Source organism: Paramisgurnus dabryanus, chromosome 8 (genome assembly GCF_030506205.2).
Source record: "Paramisgurnus dabryanus chromosome 8, PD_genome_1.1, whole genome shotgun sequence".
NCBI lineage: Eukaryota > Metazoa > Chordata > Actinopteri > Cypriniformes > Cobitidae > Paramisgurnus > Paramisgurnus dabryanus.
Window position 1 is genome coordinate 8,971,609 of NC_133344.1, and position 27,058 is coordinate 8,998,666.

General features: G+C 37.4%; 3 protein-coding genes across 8 annotated transcripts; all 3 read right to left on the reverse strand.

Moving 5' to 3' along the window:
* Positions 1-758: 758 nt before the first annotated feature.
* spsb4b (splA/ryanodine receptor domain and SOCS box containing 4b) lies at positions 759-12,072 on the reverse strand. 2 transcript variants are annotated; one of them, XM_065280476.2, is made up of 4 exons: positions 11,872-12,072; positions 5,273-5,357; positions 1,579-2,408; positions 759-1,465 (listed from the first exon to the last, which is right to left on the reverse strand). In XM_065280476.2, exons 3-4 carry the CDS (start codon positions 2,294-2,296, stop codon positions 1,338-1,340), a joined length of 846 nt encoding a protein of 281 aa, XP_065136548.1. In that variant the 5' UTR covers positions 2,297-2,408; positions 5,273-5,357; positions 11,872-12,072; the 3' UTR covers positions 759-1,337. The 2 variants fall into 2 exon arrangements, with proteins under 2 accessions (XP_065136548.1, XP_065136547.1); XM_065280475.2 differs by having other exon boundaries at positions 1,579-2,413.
* A 1,154-nt stretch (positions 12,073-13,226) lies between these two features.
* On the reverse strand, positions 13,227-19,188 carry LOC135770727 (E3 ubiquitin/ISG15 ligase TRIM25-like). 4 transcript variants are annotated; one of them, XM_065280480.2, is made up of 7 exons: positions 19,021-19,188; positions 17,821-18,397; positions 16,659-16,754; positions 14,459-14,692; positions 14,186-14,336; positions 14,050-14,109; positions 13,227-13,934 (listed from the first exon to the last, which is right to left on the reverse strand). In XM_065280480.2, the coding sequence occupies exons 2-7, from the start codon at positions 18,391-18,393 to the stop codon at positions 13,402-13,404; spliced, it is 1,647 nt and encodes a 548-aa protein (XP_065136552.1). In that variant the 5' UTR covers positions 18,394-18,397; positions 19,021-19,188; the 3' UTR covers positions 13,227-13,401. The 4 variants fall into 4 exon arrangements, with proteins under 4 accessions (XP_065136552.1, XP_065136554.1, XP_065136553.1 ...); XM_065280482.2 differs by having other exon boundaries at positions 17,821-18,434; XM_065280481.2 differs by having other exon boundaries at positions 17,821-18,437.
* A 2,047-nt stretch (positions 19,189-21,235) lies between these two features.
* On the reverse strand, positions 21,236-27,058 carry LOC135770728 (E3 ubiquitin/ISG15 ligase TRIM25-like). 2 transcript variants are annotated; one of them, XM_065280485.2, is made up of 8 exons: positions 26,918-27,044; positions 26,538-26,670; positions 25,220-25,852; positions 24,879-24,974; positions 22,496-22,729; positions 22,223-22,376; positions 22,073-22,132; positions 21,236-21,939 (listed from the first exon to the last, which is right to left on the reverse strand). In XM_065280485.2, exons 3-8 carry the CDS (start codon positions 25,790-25,792, stop codon positions 21,389-21,391), a joined length of 1,668 nt encoding a protein of 555 aa, XP_065136557.1. In that variant the 5' UTR covers positions 25,793-25,852; positions 26,538-26,670; positions 26,918-27,044; the 3' UTR covers positions 21,236-21,388. The 2 variants fall into 2 exon arrangements, with proteins under 2 accessions (XP_065136557.1, XP_065136556.1); XM_065280484.1 differs by lacking the exon at positions 26,538-26,670 and having other exon boundaries at positions 26,918-27,058.

Here is a 27,058-nt window from a genome sequence, read left to right on the forward strand (position 1 = left end):
AAAAGAAAAAAATACAAATACGATACCAGGAATACACAACGACATAAAGGGATATAGGATCGTTTTCATTGCTTATAATCAAAAGAGCTTTAAATAATTTCCATATACTTCTAGATCATCTTTTAAAAAAAGATTTGGATCAAGTAGCCTATATATTTGCTATGTATGTGAAATTTTGCTAACAGGAAACATAAATAAAAATTTACCTATAAGCAGTCAAACGATCCAAAGACGACATCTTTAAAACGAAAAGAGAAATCGCTAACAAAAGTAGGATTGAACAAACAATAAGAGTTATGTCCAGAATTTCTCAGTTTTGTAAGGTTTTAGTAACATTTGTGAATTAACATAAATGTAAGATACTTGTGAGGCAAAGCCAATATTTGTCTTTTTTTTAGAAAAACCTTTACAATCGAGATAGGTTTGTACCGAGATATTTTAGCTTTTACGTTTTCACCAGCAGGTGGCGCCATATATTAATTTTGATAAAAAAATTATATATAAAACTATTTATTTATTTGGATAAATTGGTCTGTTTTTTATAAGACTTACCAAGTGTTATAATTTCTATTTGTGCTGGTCAGTTATGAACAATAGGTCAAATTGGTACTGCTGGCAAAAACTTGAGAGAATTTGGTTTTGGCAGAGTGACCCCTCCCCTATCAGATGTACTCTCACTCCAAATTTTTGATAAAACTTGAGAGCCCTGAAAAAGAAAATGTGTTTACTTATGACATCCGTAAGAAGAGTGAAAGATATCATTTTAAGTGGTTTATTGACAAATCAAAAGCCATAAAAGACATCAGACATATAAAAATCATCCTTTCAGCAATTTAAAGAAAAAAGCAATACTCCAGTTCAGATGCTAAAAACATTTCAGAACCGATTTCATCAGTTTCATGCTCACAAATTAATTAAAATGTAAAATCTCAGGCACTGAATAAAAGATATTAAAGACCTGTGTTCTGGATACACACCCAGAAAAAAAATGCATTTGTTTAAGTAGCTACTAAACAACATTAATATTACACTGGATCTGCATACAAAAACAGGTCCTTAGTGTTTAGATTAAAAAATAAAAATGATCTCAAATGGAAGACATGGACTTGTCTCAAACACAAACACACACACTTTCATTAAGTTTCTTTGAAATATCTCTAAATAAACCATTAGTTTGATTATTCATAAGAAACTGATTCTCCTCTGTCTGGTCAATTCTGTAGCATTCATCTCTCATAAACTCTACAGACATCTGTGCACAGCACAAAGCTTTTACTGACATCACTGACACTGCATTCAGACTGCAGCTCATATTTGGCTCTGTGCTTTGGTGTCTCTCATTGGTACTGCAGGTAGTTTTTAAGCATCTGTGGCAGTGGCAAAGCCTGAATGTGATGGATCCGCTGTCGACCCAGAGCCTGTCGAGCGGCCCGTCTGCACAGCTCCATCAAGGGCAGAGGTTCGGCTGTAGGACGAATCAAAATTCAGTTAGGGTCAAAAAGCAAATGTCAGTAAGCAAACACATCCTTAAATATAATTTAAGGTATTACATGCACAAGTCATGAGATATATACATACGGTCTAGTCCGTTGATGTAGGTCATGGTGACCTCACAGTGACCCCACACGGCACTGACGATCGGGTACAGCTGCTTTCCCTTCAGCCCACGAAATGCCACACCCAGGTAGTTCCCATCAGCACAGAACCCAAGCGTTCCCTCATCCATGTCCAGCACCACCAGAATCTCCTCTGGCACAGAAAACGCCCCTTCCTCCTCCTCATCATCATCGATAATTTTGGGAAAGGCTGGCGCGGGTCCGCTTTGACTCTTCCGGTCGTGGTAAAGTCTGCCACGGCCCAAATCCCAACCCCATGATTCCGCGTCACTGCCCACAAGGGCGCAATATCCCACAGCCCTTAAAGGAGCCAAAGAGGTCGCAACACCGACCACAGCATGCGTGCCACGCTGCCGCACGGGCCAGCGGAGGGTCCAAGCGTGAAGCCCGCGGGTGAAGCCCACTTTTCCCCGCACGCAATCCGTGCTCTGGGCCACCGGATGCCGATGAAACGTTAGACGGTCGTCATCTTTGATGAACAGGTTGAGCGAGCGTTCGTCTGGGTTCCAGGCGTTCAGGAGCTGAACTTCTGGTCCTGCCGGTGGCATGTCTAACAGCAGCTCCAGACGAGGAGGTAACGGGACACCATGGCTTCGAAGTGACGCGCATGCCGGCCGGTAAGCCAACTCTCCCGCCGGCTCATCGGCAGACTTGACCGCACCCGACACCCTCTGCCCCATCACACGGGCATCAACTACAACAGCCGGGGTTACCTCATGAGCAAGACAGGAAGGTGAACGTCAGCCAATCAGAAGAGACAATGCAGCCCCATGTAGTCCAGACTGGGGTGAGCTGTACTGAAAATGAGAGCGAGAGAGAGTTAGGGGTACTGGACAAAAGTTTTGAAGAAACCAAATAAAATTGCTTAAAACATATACAGACCAAAAAAAACTGAAAAAAGCCAAATGTAAGGTGTGGTAGGGTTCCCACGGGTCCTTGAAATCCTTAAAAGTTTGTGAATCTGTGGAAAAAATTCAAGGCCCTGGGAAGTTTTTGAAAATATACATACATAGATACAGGTCATTGAAAGTGCTTAAATCTATTTTACGCGCTATTTTTTTCACGTCATACAGAATATTGTTGTTTTTTCTGGAAAACGCTTGCACAAAATAGATTTAGGCACTTTCAAAGACCTGTATCTATTTATGCTTTTTTTTACTTTCCAGGGCCTTACATCCCTAGATTCACAAACTTTCAAAGATTTCAAGGACCCGTGGGAACCCTGTGACAATTCTGAAAGCTTCACTTACACAACTATGAAATCATCTTTAAAAAATTGTTTAAAGAGTAACTAAACTCTAAACAAACTTTTTTCAGTTAATGATCTGTAAGAATGGGGATTTATTGGTGCTGTTCATTGATTTGGGTATAAAGGGTTTAAATGCTACAATATATGGTGTAAAAATGTCTGAGCGCTGCCATCTTCAGGTTGAATGGTGGCTACTGCAATTGAATTTTCCTGTTGGATGTTGCGGTACCGCGTGATGTAAGTGGTACGAACCTACGCAAGCATGTTCTAGCTCACCACGCCCTTGTTACGATCTCACCACACACTTGGTACGAACTGTCAGGACTGAATTTAGTTATGATTTGGAAAATTATACATTTTCTAGCACTGCCGCCTGCTGTGCACAAATAAAGAAATGCAGAATTTTTAATGCAGGCACTAGCAGCAAAGACATTCTCAGGGAACAACAGTTAAATACAAAAAAAACAAGATGTTTTCATGTGTCAAACACAATTATGCAAAGAAGCATTTTGGTATGAATCAACATTCGCATACAGAAGATATAAGCATTTAAAGCAAACAGTTTAACATGTGTGCTTAAAAAGTCTAGAAATTTTATGATATTATCCTACACTACACAGGGAATAATATGGATTTTTTTTCCAGAAAACTTTTTGCATAAAATAGATTCAAGCACTTTCAATGACCTGCATCTATGCATGTATATTTTCAAAAACTTCCCAGGGCCTTGAATTTTTTCCCCCAGATTCACAAACTTTCCATGGGAACCCTGTTGATATGTTTTGGTATTGTTTAAAATGTTAACATGCATAAAAGAAGCCAAGCTAATATAAAAAATATGTAAAATAAATATTACAATTGAGACTAGAATGTGCTTTGGCGGGCACCTCACAGACTCTGTGACGTTGGAGACCCCTGAGCTAGACCGTCAGTCTTATGGGTGGATGGATTTTTATTCTAAATTTGATGCTTCCATGATGCGATACTTCAAAATGTGCATAAAATCAGCGTGATGGAAACCCAGCTAACACTTCACTGAGAGACCAAGAGAATTCAGGCTGAACCTAAGACAACCACAGCTTCACAGGAACGTGTGGACCGGAGGTAAATATTCTCTTCTGAGCTACAAAGGAAGAAACTACAGAAAGTTCTTCAGACACACAAACATACAACAAGAGCCAAAAAGCAAATCTGGACTATCCCAAGCACTGGCCAAAAAACATATTTCTGCTAAGAAAAGCCACATTTACAATAAAGGCCTCCGATAAAAGCCTGACTCATCATCTCAACCGCTTCTGTTTCAGACATGTGATCTCAGAAGAAAACAAACCCTACATCTGACCCAAATAAGTGTTACTCGCATGTGCACACAAACAAATGTATTTGATATACCCTAAAAGTTGCATTTTATATACACTGAAAGTTTTGAAACACTTACTCGTTCTTTATTTATCTATTTATTACAGAATTATAATAAACTCAATTCCCAGTGTTATGACATAATTTGTATTATGTTCTGACAAAAAGCATAAAAAAAATCATTTTATCATCTGAAGTGCAGTCACCCTTTGCCTAGAAATTGCAAAACTGTACTCGTGGCTTTTTATCAAAAAGCTTCTCGAAGTTTCACCTTAGGATGAATTTGAATGAGTTCACATTAAATCTGGGATCTTATTGGCTGCTTTCACTTCAATATTCAGTCCAAGTCATCAATTTCAAAAATTATTTTTATAAGAACAGAAATTAATCTGTTTGGCACAGCTATATTTTTGTCTACAAAAGTAATGTCAAGCATTTAACCAAAACTTTTGACCAGCAGTTTATATAAAGCAATTATTCACATTTATAGATACTATAGCATATAAACAGGTGAATCATAGGATGTTCATGAAATAAAAACTTTTAGTCCACAGTCCAATACTAGTTTTAATCCTGTGCAAAACTCTTGTCTACGCAATGCTAGGTTGTTCTTGGTGGTTACGTACTGGTCCAGGTCAAAAAATACTCACGCTAATACTCGCTCTGATGTACTGGTCTCTAGATATAGCTCTGGTATAGAGGATTGTTCACATGACAATCAAATAAGAAAAACAAAATATCACATGGACACAGTATGCAAGATAATACATGATCAGAGTCTGACCTTACCCACCACACATCGTCTCCACCTTCAGCACAGAGCAAGAAATAAAAAGAAAAGGGTGAGGAATGAAAAATCAGTCCAATGCTGATCTTTCCATGAGCACCAAAAACAGACACGCCTTTCTACTGCTGTCTCACTCCCATCTGAACACTTCTCCCTCGCTCTACACTCCTTCATCTGAAGCATTCCTCCCTCATGCCAATATGATGGTGAATCATTGAAAGAAAATCTGGCGTAAGTGTGAATAACTGAGCAAACACTCACCTTTTAGATCACACCAGGACTTCAGGAAGATCTGCCAATCAGTTTTATTACTCCTCAAACTCCTGCAACTCCAGAAAAACTCCACCTGTGCAGAAAGAGACAGGGTTATTTTTTATTTCATTGGTAAAAGCATATAAATGCATTCATTTCTCTCATACATGCATATGGGTGATTCTCACGAAACCATTGAAACACCACGGCACTAATGATTTTAGCTATAAAATGTGTAATATAAAAAAGCATCAGAATTAACACAATATTGTGTTCTACCTTGCACAATGTGTGATTTCAACATAGGAATTTAGAATTTGTCAATTTTATCTCATTTTCTGCTGAAATTCTCATTACCGCAATGTGTCCGGCTGTGTTTGAACATGCGTTATGTTGTAATTTAATCAAATTAACACAAAATATTTAGAAAAAAAATAAATGAATGTTTTGCTAGACTACTTTAGATGACAGAAAAAATATTTACTGAATATTCATGTATAATAATAATGAAGAAAAATTTGGAAAATGATGTGTCCATGCCTGATGTTCTCATCCTCCGCAACACTTTTTGAGAACAGTTTAAGCACACATACAGAATTTTAATAAAGTTTGATTTTGAGTGACCAAGCACATGGACCAGTTACTTCAAGATGGCTACCAGGTAAGATCATTTTTTTACAGTTAATTTGAAATATTGTCTTGTCAAAATGCTTACACGACATTTTGATTATCATTACCGCAACAGATGCTTATTAAATGTTAATTTAATTAATAGAAGCATAATACTTTGATTTTAAATGCATGTGCAGAATCTACAAATTATGTTCTTTCAGGTTTGTCATGTCATTTTGAAAATATGTCAGTGTTTTCTGACTGTTGCGGTAATGAGATTTTTTAGGACTAATTTTTTAAATTATATTACAAAAAGTGTTAAATGATAAGTAAAAGTGTTTAAATTAATGTTCCCATTTACTCCAGACTTTGTTTTTCAATGTCTGGTGGGAAAAAAGTAAATGTAAGCAATTTTTACATTTTCATGCTTGACATTTTTAAAAGCAAGTTTTCGTGAGAATCACCCATATAATTTTGTATACTAATGTAGATACTAGGTAGGATTATTGTACCACTAAAATTGCAGTGAATACCAATACCATTTAAATGAAACAATATGAGATAACAATACTATACAAGCTTTTGAAATTTTTTTATGTTCAATTAATTATTTTAAAGGCACAGTATGTAACTTCCACCCCTAGAGGTCAATAAACAACACCAACAGTAGCTACAGCTGTGAAAGATCTTGGAACAATAGTTGTAGTAGTCTTGACCTTTACTGTCGACAGGAATCGATCCAACAGGACTTAGACATCACGTTCATGGATGATGTAATGAAATTAAGTTTTATAACCACTACATTAAATGTTAACCCATAGTTAAAAAAAACCACCAGCTCCATGGTATGACCATCACACAGCAGCCCTTAAAAAGGCAGCTAGAAAAATGGAAAGAAATTATAGAAGCACAAAGTTAGAAGTATGGCGCGCAGCATGGAAACAGAGTGTTAAACACTACAGACAGGCTATTAAAACCGCCAGATCTACATATCTTAGCAAGCTTATAAATGAGAATCATAATAACCCTCGTTTCCTCTTTAGCACAGTTGCGAAACTGACTAGAAACAAAGAACAAACAGAAACCAATAGTAAACTTCAACACAATAGTAACGACTTCATGAACTTCTTTTCTAACAAAATTTCGGCTATTAGGGAAAACATCGTAGCTACCCAGGCAGCCACCACTCTACCCATTAGTTCACTTAACACTAGACTACCATACGAACATCTTGATTCATTTAAACCTACTACAATAGATGAGCTCTCTAAACTAGTCACATCATCCAAATCATCGTCCTGTATATTAGACCCCGTTCCCACAAAACTACTTAAAGAAGTATTCCCTGTAGTGTCAACCCCGGTTCTAAATATCTTTAACTCATCGCTAGAAATAGGATACGTTCCAACAGCTTTCAAACTAGCAGTTATTAAACCGCTGATTAAAAAACCACAGCTTGACCAAGGAGAACTTAATAACTTTAGACCAATCTCAAATCTCCCTTTTCTTTCGAAAATATTAGAAAAGGTAGTGGCAAGCCAGTTACGCACATTCTTGACAAATAATAGTACATATGAAAAGTTCCAATCAGGATTCAGGCCCCACCATAGCACAGAGACAGCGTTGCTTAGAGTTACAAATGACCTCCTATTAACATCCGATCGTGGTGAAATCTCAATTCTTATATTACTAGACCTTAGTGCAGCATTTGACACAATAGACCACAGAATCCTACTCAATAGACTAGAAAACTATGTTGGTATCAGTGGTCAGGCGCTAGCCTGGTTTAGGTCATATCTAACCAATCGCTATCACTTTGTTTATGTAAATGAGGAAGAGTCATATCACTCCCTGGTTAAATACGGTGTACCGCAGGGATCAGTTTTAGGTCCTATCCTGTTCTCGTTATACATGTTACCCCTAGGAGACATTATCAGGAAACACAACATAAGTTTTCACTGCTATGCGGATGATACCCAGCTTTACATCTCCTCGCATCCCAGTGAAACACACACGTTTTCTAAGCTAAAAGACTGCATTAGCGATGTTAGTGACTGGATGGCACATAACTTTCTTAAGCTCAACTCCAATAAGACAGAGGTACTTATTATTGAACCAAATCGCTACAAACATAATATGTCAGATTACAAATTGCACATAGATGGCTGTACTGTGGTGCCATCTTCCACGGTTAGGAACTTAGGTGTGATGTTCGACAGCAACTTATCCTTTGATAGTCATATTGCCAACGTCTGCCGCACAGCATTCTTCCATCTTAGAAATATCTCAAAAATACGCCATATACTGTCTACATCTGACGCAGAGAAGCTTATTCATGCTTTTATGACCTCTAGAATAGACTATTGTAACTCGCTACTCGGGGGATGCCATTCAAATCAGGTCAACAAGCTTCAGCTAGTTCAAAACGCTTCTGCAAGGGTACTTACTCGATCTAAGAAGTATGACCACATAAGCCCAATTCTGGCATCTTTACACTGGCTACCAGTTAAATATCGCATCCAATTTAAAATATCATTAATCACCTACAAAGCTTTAAATGGCTTAGCACCCTCATATCTTAGAGAATTACTATCAGAATACAATCCATCACGCACACTACGGTCGCAAAATTCTGGCCTATTGATTATCCCTAGACTATCAAAAGTGTCTAAAAGTGGAAGATCCTTTTCCTACTTAGCCCCTAAGCTCTGGAATGATTTACCAACCGATGTCCGAGAATCAGACACAGTCGATCATTTTAAATCTAGACTTAAAACTTTTCTCTTCAACAAAGCATTCGCATAATTTGTCTAGTAAAGGTTCTTAACTCGCAATAGTTATTTTCACGGAACAAAGCACTCACGGTCATAACACAGACCAACCAAATAAATAAATAAAAACCTTTTCTACATGAACACTTAAAATGAATTGCATTAAATAGTTTGCCACCGTTTGCCACTGAATCTGCATTAACGACGACAGTGGGGCTTTCGGCCTTAGTCAAACGGTTTGGCACGTATGGTCGGGTTGCGATTTTGGTGCTTTCGTGTGTCTTGTGAATAGTATGCCATACAGACCCGTTTGCCACTGAACCTGCATTAACGACGACAGTGGGGCCTCCAGCCTTAGTCAAACGGGTTGGTATGTATGGTCGGGTTGCGTTTTTCGCGCTTTCGTGTGTCTTGTGAATAGTATGCCATACAGACCCGTTTGCCACTGAACCTGCATTAACGACGACAGTGGGGCCTCCAGCCTTAGTCAAACGGGTTGGCACGTATGGTCGGGCTGCGATTTTGGCGCTATCGTAAGTCTTATGAATAGTATGCCATACAGACCCGTTTGCCACTGAACCTGCATTAACGACGACAGTGGGGCTTCCGGCCTTAGTCAAACGGGTTAACACGTATGGTCGGGTTGCGATGTTTTTGGCGTCTTCTCCTGGTCCTGTAAATGGTATACAATATAGACCCGTTTGCCACTGAACCTGCATTAACGACGACAGTGGGGCTTTAGGCCTTAGTCAAACGGGTCGTCAGGTTTCATTTTCTCTTAAAGATCGGAAGGTGACCCTTATTTACCATATATACCCTCGCATTGGGCCCCCAATTTGCTAAATCCTCAACTGTGGATAATATAATTATGCCGCAATATTTAGTCTGTCTGGAACTAAGCTGAGTTAAACCACATCACTGTGTGACACTTCAACACATATGAACGGCTGCTACGCTAATACGATTTTGTTTTTCTCTCCCTGTCTCGTCCTCGACCCGAGGACGAGACAAACAGACCCAGTCCCGGTAGATGTGAAAGTCGGCACACCTCTGATCTACTGGCCGTCCTTCAACGTTATGCCCAGCTGATACCTGACCAACGATCACCGGCAGAACCGCTTAATCTCCGCTAAATCTCCATTTCCGTTCTCCCAAGGGTTTTTCCCTCCTAGGACTTATTTTTCCTCGGATAAAAGCACGGGGTTTTTTTTCTCCTAGGGGGTTTTTCACCCCGGGGAGGCAGCCTTTTTGGGCTTTACCTAGCTTCCTCTTCTATACGTTGCTTTAGTAATACGTGCAATTAAAATATTGAGTCATAGCCGCAGCAAATTTAACTGCTCATGCTATCATGTATTCTGTTGTGCTATCTGTCGTTTTCTGTGCTTTTCACTGCTTCTATTTATGTAAAGCTGCTTTGAAACAATTGACTTTTGTGAAAAGCGCTATATAAATAAAATTGAATTGAATTGAATTGAATAGTGTGCCGTGATGGAAGTAAAAACAGATTGGTGTGCTAAACGCTTAGGGGGCATGCACACCAAATCTTTTAAGCTTTAAAGCAGAAACCGAGGATAACCTGGACATGACGCCATTGACCAACAACCCCATCAACGAGATGGAGGACAGGTTTAAACTGCAAATTTTGGATATTTTAAGGCAAAAATCTTACATATTGTGCCTTTAATAAGTAAATAAGACCATACACACAACAACAATGTCAATGTTTTTTGTTTGCGAAAAACTTCACAAACAACCGCATACTTACAGACTGAATTAATAAGTGGGTGACGTCAACTTTATGACAGTATAGCATTTACATTGTTAACACGTAGGCATTGTTATCAAAAACGTCAATTTTGAATCCCACCATCAAATGTCAAGACCGAAAAACGCAGAACAGCCAAACTGCATAAAATCCATTTGCGGATGAAATCATTGTCGTGTGAATGGCTCTTAAGTAACTATTGAAGTAGACACGGTCGGCAATAAATAACAAAAAATAAAGAGCAGTGAGTGGCCAGTGGATCTTAAGAATGACAGGCCATCACAGCAAAGGTCAACAGGAGTTCAACATCAGGTCAATGAAAGACGAAAGAACCCCGAAGCAATAGTTTGATGTTTGCATTTTCGTAACTCATTACACTTCTTTGCGTGAGCCATAAGAGGAGAAATTAAAATGAGACACAAAAAGAAAAAGAGGAAGCAGTTTTGGCACTTTTTCTACTTCTCTCTTTCAATTTGAGCATGCTCAGAACAGCAATCCATGGATGACCTCAGCTGAATTGGGAAATGACACGGCTGGAGTTTCAGAAGTTAACTACTGAGAAAACGTCACAAAGCCACTTCTGGATTGGATCACGAGATCGCTGGACAGTTAACAATTCATACAAATGGTCACAAAACATGCGTTAGTTTCTTAAAGCAAAATATTTGTTTTGAAGCCTGGGGTGTAATATAACCCAGACATGAATTTTTCATGAAGTTCACTCAGGTGTCTGAAAGGTGCTACTGTAAACATACACACATGCATTTAGTAACTGACAAAATGTGCCATATGCCAAGCCTCTATTTGATAAACTTACACAAAGCACAAACACTTATGTCAAAACAAATGCACAAATATACGTCTGTCCGAGGCCTTGTTTGCATAAGGGTTACACTAAGTATTTATAATAATGAATAACGAACATATGCAAATTATAGATGATGGGAAGTGGCCACGATTGAAAAGACAAAGAAAAAAGACAGACAAAGGAAATGGAAAGAAACTTGCGCTAATATACTTAAAGGAGTCATTCAGAAACTTTAACTAGATCCTCAGACGTCACTGTTTAACTGATTAGTTTATAATATTGGCAATCTGTGCCTGATAAACACGTGTATGACATGATTAGTTTATCTCTCAATCTTTTTCCAGTTGTGACCTTAAAACATAAATGTAAACGATAAACGCCAGTAAAACACTAACAATGTTAACGTACACAAACTCTTGTGTGCATTACAATGACATGATACTCAGTGACGTGAAAACAAATCTGTGCGTTTAAATCTAGGCACTCAACTAAATGCTTACTAAAAGGTTCATCAAACATAATGCGTTTTAAAAGTTTATAACGAAAAAACTTGTCACAGCACTCGGCTCGGAAACAGTTTATCGAGAAATCAACGTTGTACTATCAATGTAAAACAACACAAACAAACCAGCCACGCGCTGTGTCCACTTACTCTCGCGAGAATCCCGCACGGCTTCGATTAACACAAACTGTAGGTCTGGTGGTTTATATCACTTCACTACACACCTCAATATATATCACAATGTTTTAAACAAACTTTAAAGGCTAAATGATCGCATTGTCGTTCACTTCCAGCGGGGAGGAGCTCAGCGCGCGCACGGCTTTTGTTCCGTGAGATATTTTGCGAGTGACGTCACGCACAGCCGCCGCGCTGTGATTGGCCAGGTTGTCGCGTGGGTGGTGATGACGGTAAGGGCCGTTTTTCAATCCGAAGGCTGCAGCCTCCGGAGGTCGCATATGCAGGGTGCATAAGTCATCAAGCATGGTTTATTTAGGTTAACTGAGCATTACATTTGCAAGTCATAAACACATTACAACAATTTACGATTAAGTAAGAATTATGACTTATTATGAATTATGAATTGTTAATATTCTGAAATAACATTTGTCTTGATGGCGTACGAAACCTACAAATGCGACCTCCTGAGGTTGCAGCCTTTGGATTGAGAAACGGCCAATGAAAGAAGATATGAAATAAACTTTTGTAAAGCACTTTTTGAAGCGGTTAAATAACAATTATAAGTAACTAATATTTTTAAATAATAAAATGTATTTTAAATGACTTATTTAGTCAAATAAAAATATTTTATTACAGCAGTGTATAATGTTTGACTTTAAAAAAATTAATAGAAGTAGAGTTGGAATTAGTATGAAACATTTTTGTAAAACAAATAAATAAAACGTGTTCTTCTATTCACATAGGATACATTTAGAATTACAAATACATTTTATTTCGTTGCTGTTTTTCTCTTGTTAAAGGGGAAACATCATGAAAATCTGACTTTTTCCATGTTTAAGTGCTATAATTGGGTCCCAAGTGCTTCTTTAAACCTCGAAAATGTGAAAAAGATCAACCAAATAAAAAATAGGTGAAAAAATAGGTGGAGAATTTGTCTCCCCTTGTGATGTCAGAAAGGGATAATACCACCCCTTAATCTGCTATCAAACCACAGCACTGCCATTAAGTACAGGCTGCATACGTCATCAAAACTCTCTTATTTCAAAATATTAACAATTATAGAGTTCACTACTATTCTTAATTAATAGTTGTAATAGCTTGTCTTGCGAATATAATGCTCAACTAAATTAAATAAACCAGGCTTGATGACGTAAGCAGCCTGCATATGTGACCTTCGCAGGCTGCAGCCTTCGGATTGAGAAACACCCTGTATTGAAAGTTTCAGCAGCTCATCTAACTTTGCTACCTTTGTGAATCTCTTTTAAAAAACCAAACAACCTTACAATATATGTTTTTTTTTTCGAGACAAATTTTTTTCTCAATCAATATTTAATAATAGTAAGCTTTGTGGTGAAAAAGTGTTTTGCATAGTAAAAAAAAACAGGTTGGATTTAATATGCAAAAAGAAATTATTTTAATTTTATTAGAATTACTAAATATAGGTTTACATACAGTATTCAGTGCTCCACATAACAGAAAAACATTTAAGCTTCATTACCACTCCTAATGAATTCTTCCCTTATCTACGATCGCGACAGATGAACCTTCTGCGATCCCAAATGCAGGATAAAGTGGTTCAGTAAAAAGGGTCTGGACTCTGTGCAGTCTGTACATCGTTGTATCTGAGACTTTGTAGAAAGCCAAAGTTCCTGCCCTGTGGTCCAGAAAGACCCCTATTCTAGATGCAGAAGGGACACGCACCTGTACTTTATTGTGTATAAAACAAAAATTTGCCCCATCATAGCCCAATCTCCAGGATTTCTTGTTGAAGCCAAGTCTACAGTCATGATCGGCTCCTTTACGACCAATTCCTTTGTAGGAAACCGCCACAGACCAGTTGTCTCCATGACATTCGACTTCCCAGTAACAACGACCACGCAAACCCTCTTTACACAAGACGTGGCAATACCTATCAAACCGCTCGGGGTGGTCAGGAAACTTATGAGCTTTATTGATATTTGATGCTGTCCTGTTTCCTTCTGACAGGAGTAGATCATTGTGTGCAGTGTTTGGATCCAGTTGCAGTTGACAGAAATCTGACAACGATAAATGAATATTTAGATTTAAAAAAAAGTAATAGTGGCACAATCGAATACACATTAATAGTGTGTTTGTTTTGAAGTAGTAAGTAGCAAAAACAGCCCAACTCACATTTTACAAATTCACTCCGAATACTAGGTTGTGGAGACTGCACGATATGGACATTTGACACTAAGGAGACAAACAAAGCAAGTATGTATTAAATTGAGTAAATAAGTTATAAAACAACAGAAAATAATGTTTAAACCTTCTCGAGATATTTTGTCTGTTTCCAGCAGACAGACATCTTCAAAGACCTCTTTGAGTGTTGAGATTGAAAGGTCTTTAAATGACAGAGCTTGATAGGTGATGCTGGGAAGGTCTTTAAGTACGGGAATGACACACACAGACTGAAACATCTGCAATAAGACAAGTAGTTATCAAAAAATAAGAAAATAAACAATAAACACAGAACCACAGTCTATCATTGCTTTCATGTTTAACACACGTTTCAGATTCATTACAAAAGGAGTTTCGCTACCTTCAGAAAATGGACCTGATCATCTGTATTCAGAAGCTTCTCTATAACTTTTTCTGTTTGTCTTAGTTCGGTCAGCTCTTGATCCATCTGCCTGTGAAGATCTACTGCTCGACCCATTTCAGCTTTCTCCTGAGTGCTGATCAGCTCTTTAACCTCAAAGCGTTTCTTCTCAAGCAAGCTTATGAGCTCAGTAAAGACAGTCTCAGTGTTCTCCATGGCCTCTTGAGCAGAGATCTGTCAAAAAAATTATGCATTCATGAAACCTACTCCTTTATGTCATAAAACATGGAAATATCTGATTATTTTCAAACATATAGGCCTAAAACATAACATTTAAATTTGGTTTAATTCATGAAACCTACTCCTTTATGTCATAAAACATGGAAATATCTGATTATTTTCAAACATATAGGCCTAAAACATAACATTTAAATTTGGTTTAAAATGTATTTTTGTATCATTTGATTGAAATTTGATATGAATTGCAAAAATTGACACGTGCCCTACCCCTGGCATGTTTGTTTACTAAAAAAGTTTTTTTTTTATCTATTTGGCAAATTGTGCAGGTTAAGTAAGGGATAATGTAGAGGCAGCCGGTAGTTATTGGGAAATAAGCCCCGACAGTGTGATCAGGACCCGACGCGAACTGGACATGAATATGAATTGTAAACATTTTATTGGCATATTTGTTTTAAATTAACATTTTTATCCTTCCGCGAAACTTTGCACAGATGCATAAAATGATCGTAAAACCTTATTAAGATCCTCTGCTTCATACTTGTCTGTCTCCATTTTTTTCTCTTTAACCAGTCTTTGAGAAGTTTTAATGCCCATTCTGTATTTTTTTGTGTGTTGGCTTCGTAGCTGTCATGCTCTATTTTGTCAAGTTCAGTCTCAGTAAGCTGTCTGTGTCTTGTCGTGGTTGTCCAGTGTTTGTCACAAGATGGCGCCAAACAGATAAAGATCTTATTGATCTTTATTGGCGCGGAGCGATTTTACTCGTGCAAGTAGTCCGGCTATGCGTTATTAATTTGGAGCGGTTATTATTTGAAAAGAACGAACCTGCAAATGTCTCAACTGACCAATCAGAATCAAGCATTCCAGAGAGCCGTGTAATAAGTGTGGATATTCTTTAAGTGAAAGATGCAAGTGTTCAGGGGCCTCATTTATCAACATTGCGTAGAAAATGCTCTATATTTGTACCTACGAATGAAATTTAGAATGTGCCTAAGTACAAAAAAATCGGGATTTATCAAACGTGCGCACGTGGTTCGTACGCACATCAGTAAGTAATCCTTGATGATAAATCCCAAGTGTTCTTAAGCACCATGCTCGTGCACGTTCATGGTCATTTGCATTCCGAAACGCCTCCGATGAACCATATATGGTGACAACACCTCCCGTTATAAGTCACGTGGTTGTGCTTTTTCCCTCATCGCAATAATGGCAAAGAGAGCGTAAAAGAGGAACTTTACAGACACAGCAATTGAGTTACTGGTGGATGAGGTTAATAACACATCTGTTTGGTTCACTTAGTACGGGAGGAATGACTAACAAAAGAAAACAAATCTGCATGGGAACATGTCACCAGTGAGTTTAATTCCGTTGGGTATGAGAACACTTCGAGAAATAAAAAAGTGGTTTGACATTAAATTATCAGCCAAAAAAAAAAAAACGCGTCACAGCACACCGACGTGAAATCAGTCCAACTGTAGGAGGACAGACAATGAAAGAACTTGGACAGCCGCATAACCATCATCATCGGCGCGATCTTTGAAAACGCGCTCCCGGCGGAATGGATTATTTGCCAAGTCTTTCAATAATGCAAGATAAGCCATTGCACTGTGTCAAGCATTTGACGGAGCTTTCTTACATAGGGTTAGACACTAATTTCATTAATTAACTTCAATACTGTTTGCAGTTACTTTATTAACAGTAATCATTTTTAACACCTTGGGGTGGATAATAAATAGACAAAGTGTTCTTTTAACGCTGGGGATGGACGGTCCTGTGTAGTATCGCTATTCTACCACTAGATGCTCTGCGTACGCATACTCCGAGGTGTGCGTATATTTACACACATTTCTACATATAAGTGCAATTTGATAAATTCCACACTTTGCGTAAAACTGTTCCTACGCACACTTTACGCACACTTCTGTGCTTACGAACGCTTGATAAATGAGGCCCGCGTACTCACCTTAAAAGACTGCACAGCCTCACTGAGTTCCTGCTGACCTCTCTCTCGCTCCTGAATCCTCTTTGTGCAAGTCACCTTGGTTTTCTGCAACACTTTCTAAAAAAAAAATCAAGATTAAAAATACAGAATGGGTAAAAATCGAGAGGCAACCTTCCGATGAAGCCGTATCACAGCTACCAGAGCTTAGCTGAAGAAAGCTGGCGCTCAGCTGAAAAAAAAACAGCTGGCATTCAGTGTTCCCCAGGCGTTTTCAGCCGCGTAAAAAAGCTTTGGTGTGTACCGCCCCTTAAAGTTCTCCATAATTAAGGGCGTGGCCACTTGGGTGATGGGTGAACAGCCACTACTGTCACTACCGTCTACCTAGGCGGGCATGGTTTCAGCAAACAGCCACCATTGCTTCACCTACCCCTGGCATGTTTGTTTACTAAAAAAGTTTTTTTTTTATCTATTTGGCAAATTGTGCAGGTTAAGTAAGGGATAATGTAGAGGCAGCCGGTAGTTATTGGGAAATAAGCCCCGACAGTGTGATCAGGACCCGACGCATTTTGTTTTTTTTCTTTAGACATTTTCAGGGACATTTAAAAATGACTAATTTAAGTGCACCTATTTCATTTCTAAAAAACAACATTATTTTGTGTATTTTGTATAATATAATGTGTTTGCATGGTTAAAAAAATACATTATTTTCCACATACCGTACATTTTTGTAGCTCCAGATTTTACGCTCTTCCTGAAACGCACGGATTTGAAAAGTTCTGTGTCCCTGATTGGCCAGCTAATCTGTACGTTGTGATTGGCCTGAATATCTCTGAAGTCAGCAGGAAATGTGATGCTCCTTACCATGTTTAAAAGATTCGGTGACAATGCAATGCTAACAGGAGTTAACTTACAGGCTGTGAGTGTGAAGCGGGATGAATTATGATAATGTCGGTCTTGTCTACATCACCAATCCCAGGAAGTAAACTGTTGCCTACAATCCGTGTGTTTGTTGTAGTCCAAGTAAAGACATTTGCGTATAAGATGATAACTTGCGTCATCGTTTACTTTGGGGTTTGTACCTTTTGCATATAATTAACATGTACTAATACATACTTACACACCAAAGGAAATGTAAAAACGTAAATCGGACAAAAGGTGCTCTTTAAAGAGTAATATTCGTTACCTTGTTATTTGCCCATTCAGACTCCACAGATACCACGCTGTGGCCTTTATGATTGTCAATCATGCACAAGTAACAAATACACCGGCTGTCATCCTGACAGTAAATCTCCAACAGTTTTCCATGACGATGGCAAATGTTCTCTTGAACTTGTGTGGTGGCTTTGACCAGTTTGTGTTTCATAAACGCAAGAGACTGATAGTGAGGCTGCAGGTGAGATTCACAGAAAGAGGCCAAACACTGCAGACACGACATTACAGCTCGATTCTTCTCTGTAGTGCAAACATCACAGTCCACACAAGAGTTCTCCTGAGAGCTGGATGCTGTGTGATGGGATGTCCTCTCCAGCTTCTCCATCATCTCAGCTAAAAGAGTGTTTTTCTTCAGTAGAGGTTTTTGACTGAAGCTCTCTCTGCATTGTGGACAGCGGTACGGCGGCTCCTGATCTGTTTGACTCCAGTAGTCATCAATGCAGTTTAGACAGTAACTGTGTCCACATGGAATCGTCACCGGCTCGTTCAGTAGATCCAAACAGACAGGACAGCTGAACTGCTCCTCATATTCAATATGTGCCATTTCTCTGCCATAAGATTATAAACAGACTGTAATTTGCTTAACTGCTTTGAAAAAACATTGAAAGAGCAAAATGTTACAAATACAGAACACCTGCAACTCTTTAATTTTTCACATACAAAAAACAATTAAAATATTATAGGCTCTATGTATGCAGTAGTTTATATTAAATTAATAATATTTGAGAAAAATCTCCCATAAAACAAAAACTGACAAGTAAGTGTATTATACATCTATACTAATTAAAATTCTAGTATTGTATAACCATGGTTCTTAACTAGCTGCAGATAGCAGGGCAGAAAACGATGCTACATGCAAATAATAATACTACGCGATAATGTATCTGTTCAGGGTTAGACAAACTTAAACTTTAGACTCAAATAAAGGCCATGCATCAAATCATATTTTTGGCCTGTAAGGTTATAACACTGTTTTTGTTTGTTTATGTTTTGTGCTACTGCTAAATCACACTTCAGTTTTTGCGTTTACAATTTTCTCATTCAGTAACAATAATTTTGCGATGGCGAAAACAACTGTTAACCTTAAGTCCTTACCTGGTAAAGTATTTTATCATACACTTTATCTGAAATACTCTGCACTTTACGCAGCAGCTGAATCAGTTTCGCTTACCTTGAATCCAAAACCTTCGTGGATTCAGTGAACTATATCAACGCCTTAATATCTCAGTTTGAATAGGTAAACATGCCTTTTATCTCCGTCGTCTTTTCACTTCGTCACGTTTTCGCTTTCATTCTATGCTGCGTAGACCGAGCGGCCGGCGTTTGACATCAAAGTACCGCGAATGCTTTCTCGCGATACTTTGATGTCATGCGCTGATCGTTCTGCGCAGCGCAAGCAGTCAAAAACTGTACTGCCTCAATAGGTGTGTTCGACATCACCTGGCGCTGCGCAGACCGATTGGCGAGGTTTGCCGCTTGCAGTCGAGGGAGGAACTGAAGACGGAGCCGTCAAGCCGGACACCTGCTGCTTGCCGTAGTGACGTGTGCGCCGTGTTTCCTTGCTTTTAAACGCAAATGAAGTTAGTTAGATGCTGAATTTGATAAAAACAAACCTTTTAATAAATAGTTGCAACCAGAAACATTTTATATCGAATATTTTAATTGCTGCTTATACTGTATACCCGAAAATGACGGGAAACAAGCCTATATTATTAAAATACCAATAGAGTTTGTTATTTTTATTTTATTACACGACACAATATAACATATTTAAGCATATTTAAGTGTTTTTTCCTGTTTTAAAACATGAATTTATAATGTTTATTAGTGGAACTAGGTTGGATTAAACTTCCCAGGTGAAAAGGTAGTACACTTCCATAGTGTACTTAAAGTGCTTTATTTTCGCACACTATTTTTGTACTTAATATACTAAAAATTCATCTTTAGTACTTCTTAAGATGTTCTTAAGATCATCTAAGTGTACTTCACTGTGCTATTTTGAGACACCATAAAAATGAACTAAAATGTGCTAAAAATTTATTTTAAAAATGTATTTAGGTACCACTTGTAGTACACTTTGTATGAAAGTTGAGTTCAAGTTTAGTTAAAGTGTTAACTAAATACATTTTTTAATACAGAGATAGTATGTTAAAAGTGCATTTTAGTTCATATTCATGGTGTCTCAAAATAGCACAGTGAAGTACACTTAGATGATCTTAAGAACATCTTAAGAAGTACTAAAGATGAATTTTTAGTATATTAAGTACAAAAATAGTGTGCGAAAATAAAGCACTTTAAGTACACTATGGAAGTGTACTACTTTTTCACCTGGGTTGAAACGCACGTGATCGTTGTCATCAATGAGGCGACCAATCACGTAAAGCTGTTACGTCATCACAACTCCGGGCAGCCGCTCTGGAGAAGCTGCACCGGCTGAGCTAGCCGGCTACTCTCGAAACGCTCTCGCGGTACTTAAAAACCATATGACACAGTCACGTGCCTGCAGCGCCTGCTGAAGTCGGACAAAAGTACTAACCGGAATGCACTGCTTCAAGTCAGTCGCCGATCGGTCTGCGCAGCGCCGCATGAAGTCGAACACACCTAATGTCTGTCTGTCAGTATATTAAAAAGGACCGCCTACGGGAATCTAATAATCATACAAGACCATGTCCTGACCTGTGTACTTTAATTAAAAGTTAATATTTCTAAAATCGCACTCTAAGAAACAAAATATACTTGTCAACATTTGAAGTGGATCAAAAACGTTTATCAAAGTTGTCCTGAGACAAGAACGGCTATTGGGTATTGGTTTTAAGACAACTTTTAGGAGAAGTTTTGATCCACTTCAAGTGTTGACTAGTGTATATATAAAAACGAACAGATTTCAGACGTGAAATAAACTGTTACAAACACTGTTTCTGAGGCTGAAGTTGCTCCAGTCTCAGCCTACTGCGCATGCGCAACGTTCACGACCCTCTTCTGTGCGAAGCACCACCCGGACTTCCATCGCAAAACCTTTACGAAAAATAACCATGGTTTTATTGTGGTAAAAGTGTAGTAACCATGTTTTTTGGTGTATTGATTACTATCGGCAAAGCCATCGTTTTACTACACTAACCATGATTATTTTGTGGTTACCATGGTTTTACTACAGTAACCCTGCTTTTTTAGCTGTAGTAAAACCATGGTTCATTTTCGTAAGGGAAGGGAAGTGGTCGTGCTGCTTTATGTTATTATTATTATTAATAATAATAATCATAATAACAATAATAATAATAGTCATAGTTATTACAACAATTATTATTTTATGAGTAATAATTACATGTTCACTTTGTCTGTCTTATGCTTAATAAATTACTGTACATTCAAAATAATTAAAATAATAATTGCAGTCACACAACAGGCTTTTATTTAAACTCCAAAATCCAAAGTGTTCACCCAGGTTACATCTTGTGTCATCACAAAAATACTCCAAATGTACTACTGATTTATAAAGAACATATATCAATAAAACAATAATGTTGTGATAAATTCACTTTTTAAATAAATTCACAGTGGTCTGTCTGCACTTTCTCCCTCTCTATGATCCTGACACATGAATCTGGAAGAATTTGAAATGCGGGGTACACTGGTTCCGTAAATGAGGTCTGGAAGCTTAAAATTAGGTTCATTGTTTTAGCAATATTGTAAAATGACAAAGTTCCTGCCTTATGATCCAGATACACACCGATTCTAGAGGAAGCAGTGAGAGGTACTCTTACTTTATCATGAATAAACCCAAACTGTCCCTGAAAATAGCCAAATCTCCAGGATATTTTGTTAAAGCCGAGTCTGCAGCTATCACTGATTCCTCTACGACTGATTCCTTTGTAGCAAACAGCTACGGCCCAATTTTTACCACTGCATTCGACTTCCCAGTAACAGCGACCATGCAAAGCCTCTTTACACATGATGTAACACAAGCTATCAAATCGTTCTGGGTGATACGGATAGGCTTGGTCTTCATCTGAGCCTGATATCTTCTTGTTCCTCTCTGACAGGATGAGACTTGAGTGTGCAGTGTTTGGATTCACATGAAGCTGACAAAAATCTGAGGAGGACAAATTGACACAATAATCAAATAAACCTATACTGTTTATTACTCCCAAAATCCCTTTATAATAGATAACATCCGCTAATATTTATCAGATGTATGTTTGCATTGAATCAACAGCTGAACTTACACTGCAAAAATTCATTTCGAGTCTTTGGCACTGGAGGGTCTGCAAAATAGACACCCGACACTATAGAGAAATTAAGAAAGAAACATTGTTTGTTAATTTGCAGACGTTTCCCCTTATGAATGACATAAAAATACAACAAAGCCTTCAGACCTTTTTGAGATATTTTGACTGTTTCCTTATGACAGACATCTTCCAAAACATCTCTGAAACCTGAGATTGAAATTCCTTTAAATGACACTTGAGGGTAGTAAGCTTTTCTGTGAAGGTCTTTACATGTGGGCAAAACACACACAGACTGGAAACCCTGCAATAAGATAAATTATTAACACATTATTTGTCATGCATAATAGATTTTTGATCCAAATAAATGTGTCATAATGTTTCATATCACCTAATGGATGTCCTCACAAATGGTTTCATTACCTTCAAAAAATTGACCTGATTTTCTGTCACTAGAAGTTCCTCCATCTCCATTTTTCTTTGTCTGAGTTCTGTCAGCTCCTGATCCAGCTCTCTTTGAAGATTTTCTGCTTGATCCATCTCGGCTTTCTCCTGAGCTTTGATTAGATCATTTATCTCAGAGCATTTCCTCTCAAAAGAGTTGATGAGCTCTTTGAAAACCATCTTGCACTCTTCTACAGCCTCATGAGCTGAACTCTGTTTGAGAAAGAAAGCTATGGTCAAACAGTAAATGATGCATTTATGAGACCTGCTCTTATGTGATAGTTCTTGTCTAAATTAGAACAAAGATTGTGCGAATAGTACAATTAAACAATTGTTAAATTCAGGTAAACTATGTTGTTAAAGAGATAGTTCATGGAAATGAGTCTGTCGTACGATGCCTAGTGGCGAACGTGGAGGCACAGAGGAGAGACCAAAAGAAAACGGCAGTCACAAGTAAGAAGTCTAATCCAAGGAGTTTAAATGGCGGAGGATTTTGATAAAAGACAATATAAAACATGAAACCCTTGGAGCCATGTGGATTACTTTTGGGGGAATGGATGCACTTTTTTGGTCTTCAAAATTTCAAGCCCTTTAACTTCCACTATAGACGCTTTCATCGGGTGCATCTGGTCTGAACTTTACTTACGGTTTCTGTTTGTTTAATGGTCTGACTAGTTGCTGAAACTGAACTAAATACCTCGTTGAAAATAACAAATGTTTTGGGTTCCTATGTAATCTATGTGTTGTTATTTTGCTTGGTATATAAATAAACTACTTTGAAAGGACTTTGTTGTTATTTACATTGGTGGTGGTTGAGGAGATTCCCCCGTTCATATGTAAAGCGCTTTGAGTACTGAGGAAAGCGCTATATAAATGTAAGAAATTATTATTATTTATTCTTCGCTGAGTTTACCGGAAGTTACGTGATGACCACGAAAGCCAGTTGTTACTGCTGAAACCGTCTATAACCCATACAACAAAAAAATTAAATTCTCTGGCCAAAATATGTTTTAAATATATTCTAAATACATTTTGTAGAAGGTAAAGCCTAATTAAATATATTTTTGAATTTGAAAATATATTTAGTTTTAACCTTCATATATCAACATATAAGGTCAAGCAAAAACATTTCTAATTTTAAAATAATGAAAATTATTTAAAATACATAATAAATAAGTTAAATTTATTAAGTATATTTTTAAAGATTAAAATATATTTTTAATCTTATACATTTTAACATTTTATGTTAAGTTTTTCTTCCAATGCGATGTGAAAATTTTGAAATATATGGAGAACTAAATATAAATATATTTCAAAATACACAAAAATGGCTCAAAATTATATTAGTGAAATTTATATATATTTTAAATATATTCCAAAATATATTTCTGCAAAATATTTTTTTTATATATTTTGAAATATGTTTAAAAATATATAAAAAAAAATTGTGTAATTTTTATTTTTCAGTGAACTATACCTTAAACTCTTTCCATGCCAGCATTTTTTTTTTAAGTTGCCAGCCAGCACCAGCTTTTTTATATGATTTTCACAAAAGGGTAATGCCTTCCAACATTTTATTTTTATAAATATATAAACCTACACTATATCAAATGAATGCTTTTAAAAAAACAGAAAAAAATTCATCCTATCTTAATTTATTCTCTTAAATATGAGTAAGTTTCTTCAAAAATACAACATTTTAATCCAAAAGCTGAGATAATTGCATTTTTGTTTAAGACTTTTGATAGAGATCAGATTCAGAATGATGATCAAAACATTCACAGTTTTTACTGTTTTTGAATCAGTGGAACCTTCAGTGTTTTATAAGCTGTATAAGAGCACAACCTAATGGATACAATTGAAAGTACAGATTACAGTAAAAACTTGTCGGGGCAGCAGCGCTGGCATCGCAGAGTTAAGAATCTGTCAGATCCAAATTTTCTTTTTATAACCTTAATTATGCCCTAAATATAACACCTACCCCAACTAACTCTATCTGCTACAAAACATAAACTGCATTTATTTTAATTTGCCATTATGATTAATTCCAATAATATGTTATGTAAATAAAATCAATATTTCTCGATTGAAAAAATTAAGTTATGGAATAATGTAATGTGTTCAATTCAGACCCAAAGCTGAGCCTGATTGGAATTTGTGCATTGCGAAAAGAACAAAAAAACACCACTAATATAGATAATCTTGATTTGCTTACTGTTGTAGTAAACTGTTATAATATAACTTTGTTTTGCATATTTACTGTACACATGAGAAAAGCAAAGAAATTTTAAGCATGCAGATTTCATGTAAGCCAATCAATTTCATAGATGATCTAACAGCAAACAGGTATCAATAGACTCACTTTAAAAGACTCCACAGCCTCACTGAGTTCCTGCTGACCTCTCTCTCGCTCCTGGATCATCTCTGTGCAAGTCTCCTTTGTCTGTTGTAATACTTTCTGAGTAGGTTAACACAAAGACAATACAAAAATATTGAAAAATAAAACTACACTTAAATTACCAGTCTGATTTGGTACACTTAGTGGTTCTCAAGCCATGTTCATCTTTAATTGTAGTCTGGGTCACATCTTCTTTTACATGACATAGGTTTACAACCCACCAGTTAAGAGCCACTGAATACAATTAATAGTACACATACAGACTATTTATATTTAAATACATAAAAAATATTATCATTCATTACCATTTTCTTTGACCATTCAGACTCCACCGATACCACGCTGTGGCCTTTATGATGGCCAATCATGCACATGTAACAAATGCACCGGTTGTCATCCTGACAGTAAATCTCCATCAGTTTTCCATGACGATGGCAAATGTTTTCTTGAACTTGTATGGTGGCACTGACCAGTTTGTGCATCATAAACGCAGGAGACTGAAGGTGAGGCTGCAGGTGAGATTCACAGAAAGAGGCCAAACACTGCAAGCACGACATTACAGCTGGGTTCTTCTCTGTAGTGCAAACATCACAGTCCACGCAAGAGTTCTCCTGAGAGCTGAATGCTGTTTGATGGGATGTCCTCTCCAGCTTCTCCATCATCTCAGCTAAAAGTGTGTTTTTCTTCAGTAGAGGTTTTTGAGTGAAGCTCTCTCTGCATTGTGGACAGCGGTACGGCGGCGCCTGGTCCTTTTGACTCCAGTAGTCATCAATGCAATTCAGACAGTAACTGTGTCCACATGGAATCGTCACCGGCTCGTTCAGTGGATCCAAACAGACCGGACAGTCGAACTGCTCCTCATATTCCATTTCGGCCATTGCTTTGCAGTCAGTTCAAGGATGAACAGAGTCTCTCCTAACCGATACCTCTAATAAGAACTGTTAAAAAATATATGAAAAGCAATATGTTACAAAACTGTTAAGCATTATTCAATATTCCAACAGCATTCAAATAGCACAGGTCTTTCCAACCCTGCTCCTAGGGCTGCATAACATCTAATAAGAAATATTTACATGTGTATATACATTTTTATAATTATAATTTATATTATATATAAATATGATGATTACTTAATATATACCCATATTTTTTTCAATTTAAATATACATAATTATTATACACAAACATGACGTAAACAAAAACTTTTATTCTGGAAACGATTAGTTGCGATTAGTTGTTATGCTGCCCTAGCAGCAGTGTTAGACATAGATATGTATATAAAGGCTAGATGGCCAATTGAGTGGAACGGCCGCATTTTGGCGGCCATCTTACGACAGGGCGCTCGCTCACTCGTAGCATTGAGTTTTAATGATGCAGGTACTTTTAAATGACCATAACTTGCTTTGTTACAGATTTTCAAACGGATTGGTTTGTTATAAACGTCAAAGATGTACCTATGACACTGAATACGTATACTAAAAAAAAATAAAAAAAATTCATGAAACATGTTAAAGCATCCAGAATTATAGCCACGTTAATAATGTTTGTAAAAAAACAAACCGTTTGTAAATCCGTCAAGAATTCAGCAAGTTACGAGCATTTTAGTTGGCGTATGTCACTCACCTTCCGTCCACAGCAGCAGGGAGCAGCACTATGTATGGCAGCACTGACCTAAGATGGCCGCCAAGTGACGACACAGCTGACTCCGCCTTGAGCCATCTAGCCTTTATATACATATCTATGGTGTTAGAGACCCCTAAAAAAGTATTGTAACAATATATTTAACGTTACAAAGATTGAAGATTGCAAAAAAGAATTGGCCTTGCTGTTTGTTTATAAAAGTATAGCCATGGGATTTTCCCACTGCCTCCTGAAAAGCGTGAATCACGCACGTAGCAGTAGAATACGACGCAAAAAATAATAACTTAATAGTCTCTGTTTCGTATTTACTTCAAGGCAAATCATTAGATTATTTTATACATTATTGTATATAAAGTTCTTACCTGTTTCGACAGTAAAACAACTAAAAATTCGCTCTAAAGCGCAGCAGTAAAAGTTTGTATTACTGTAGCAGAGAGTTAGGTTTCGCTTTTCACTTCCTGTTAAACAGACAGCACCAGATAATCAACAATCAGACTGAGACT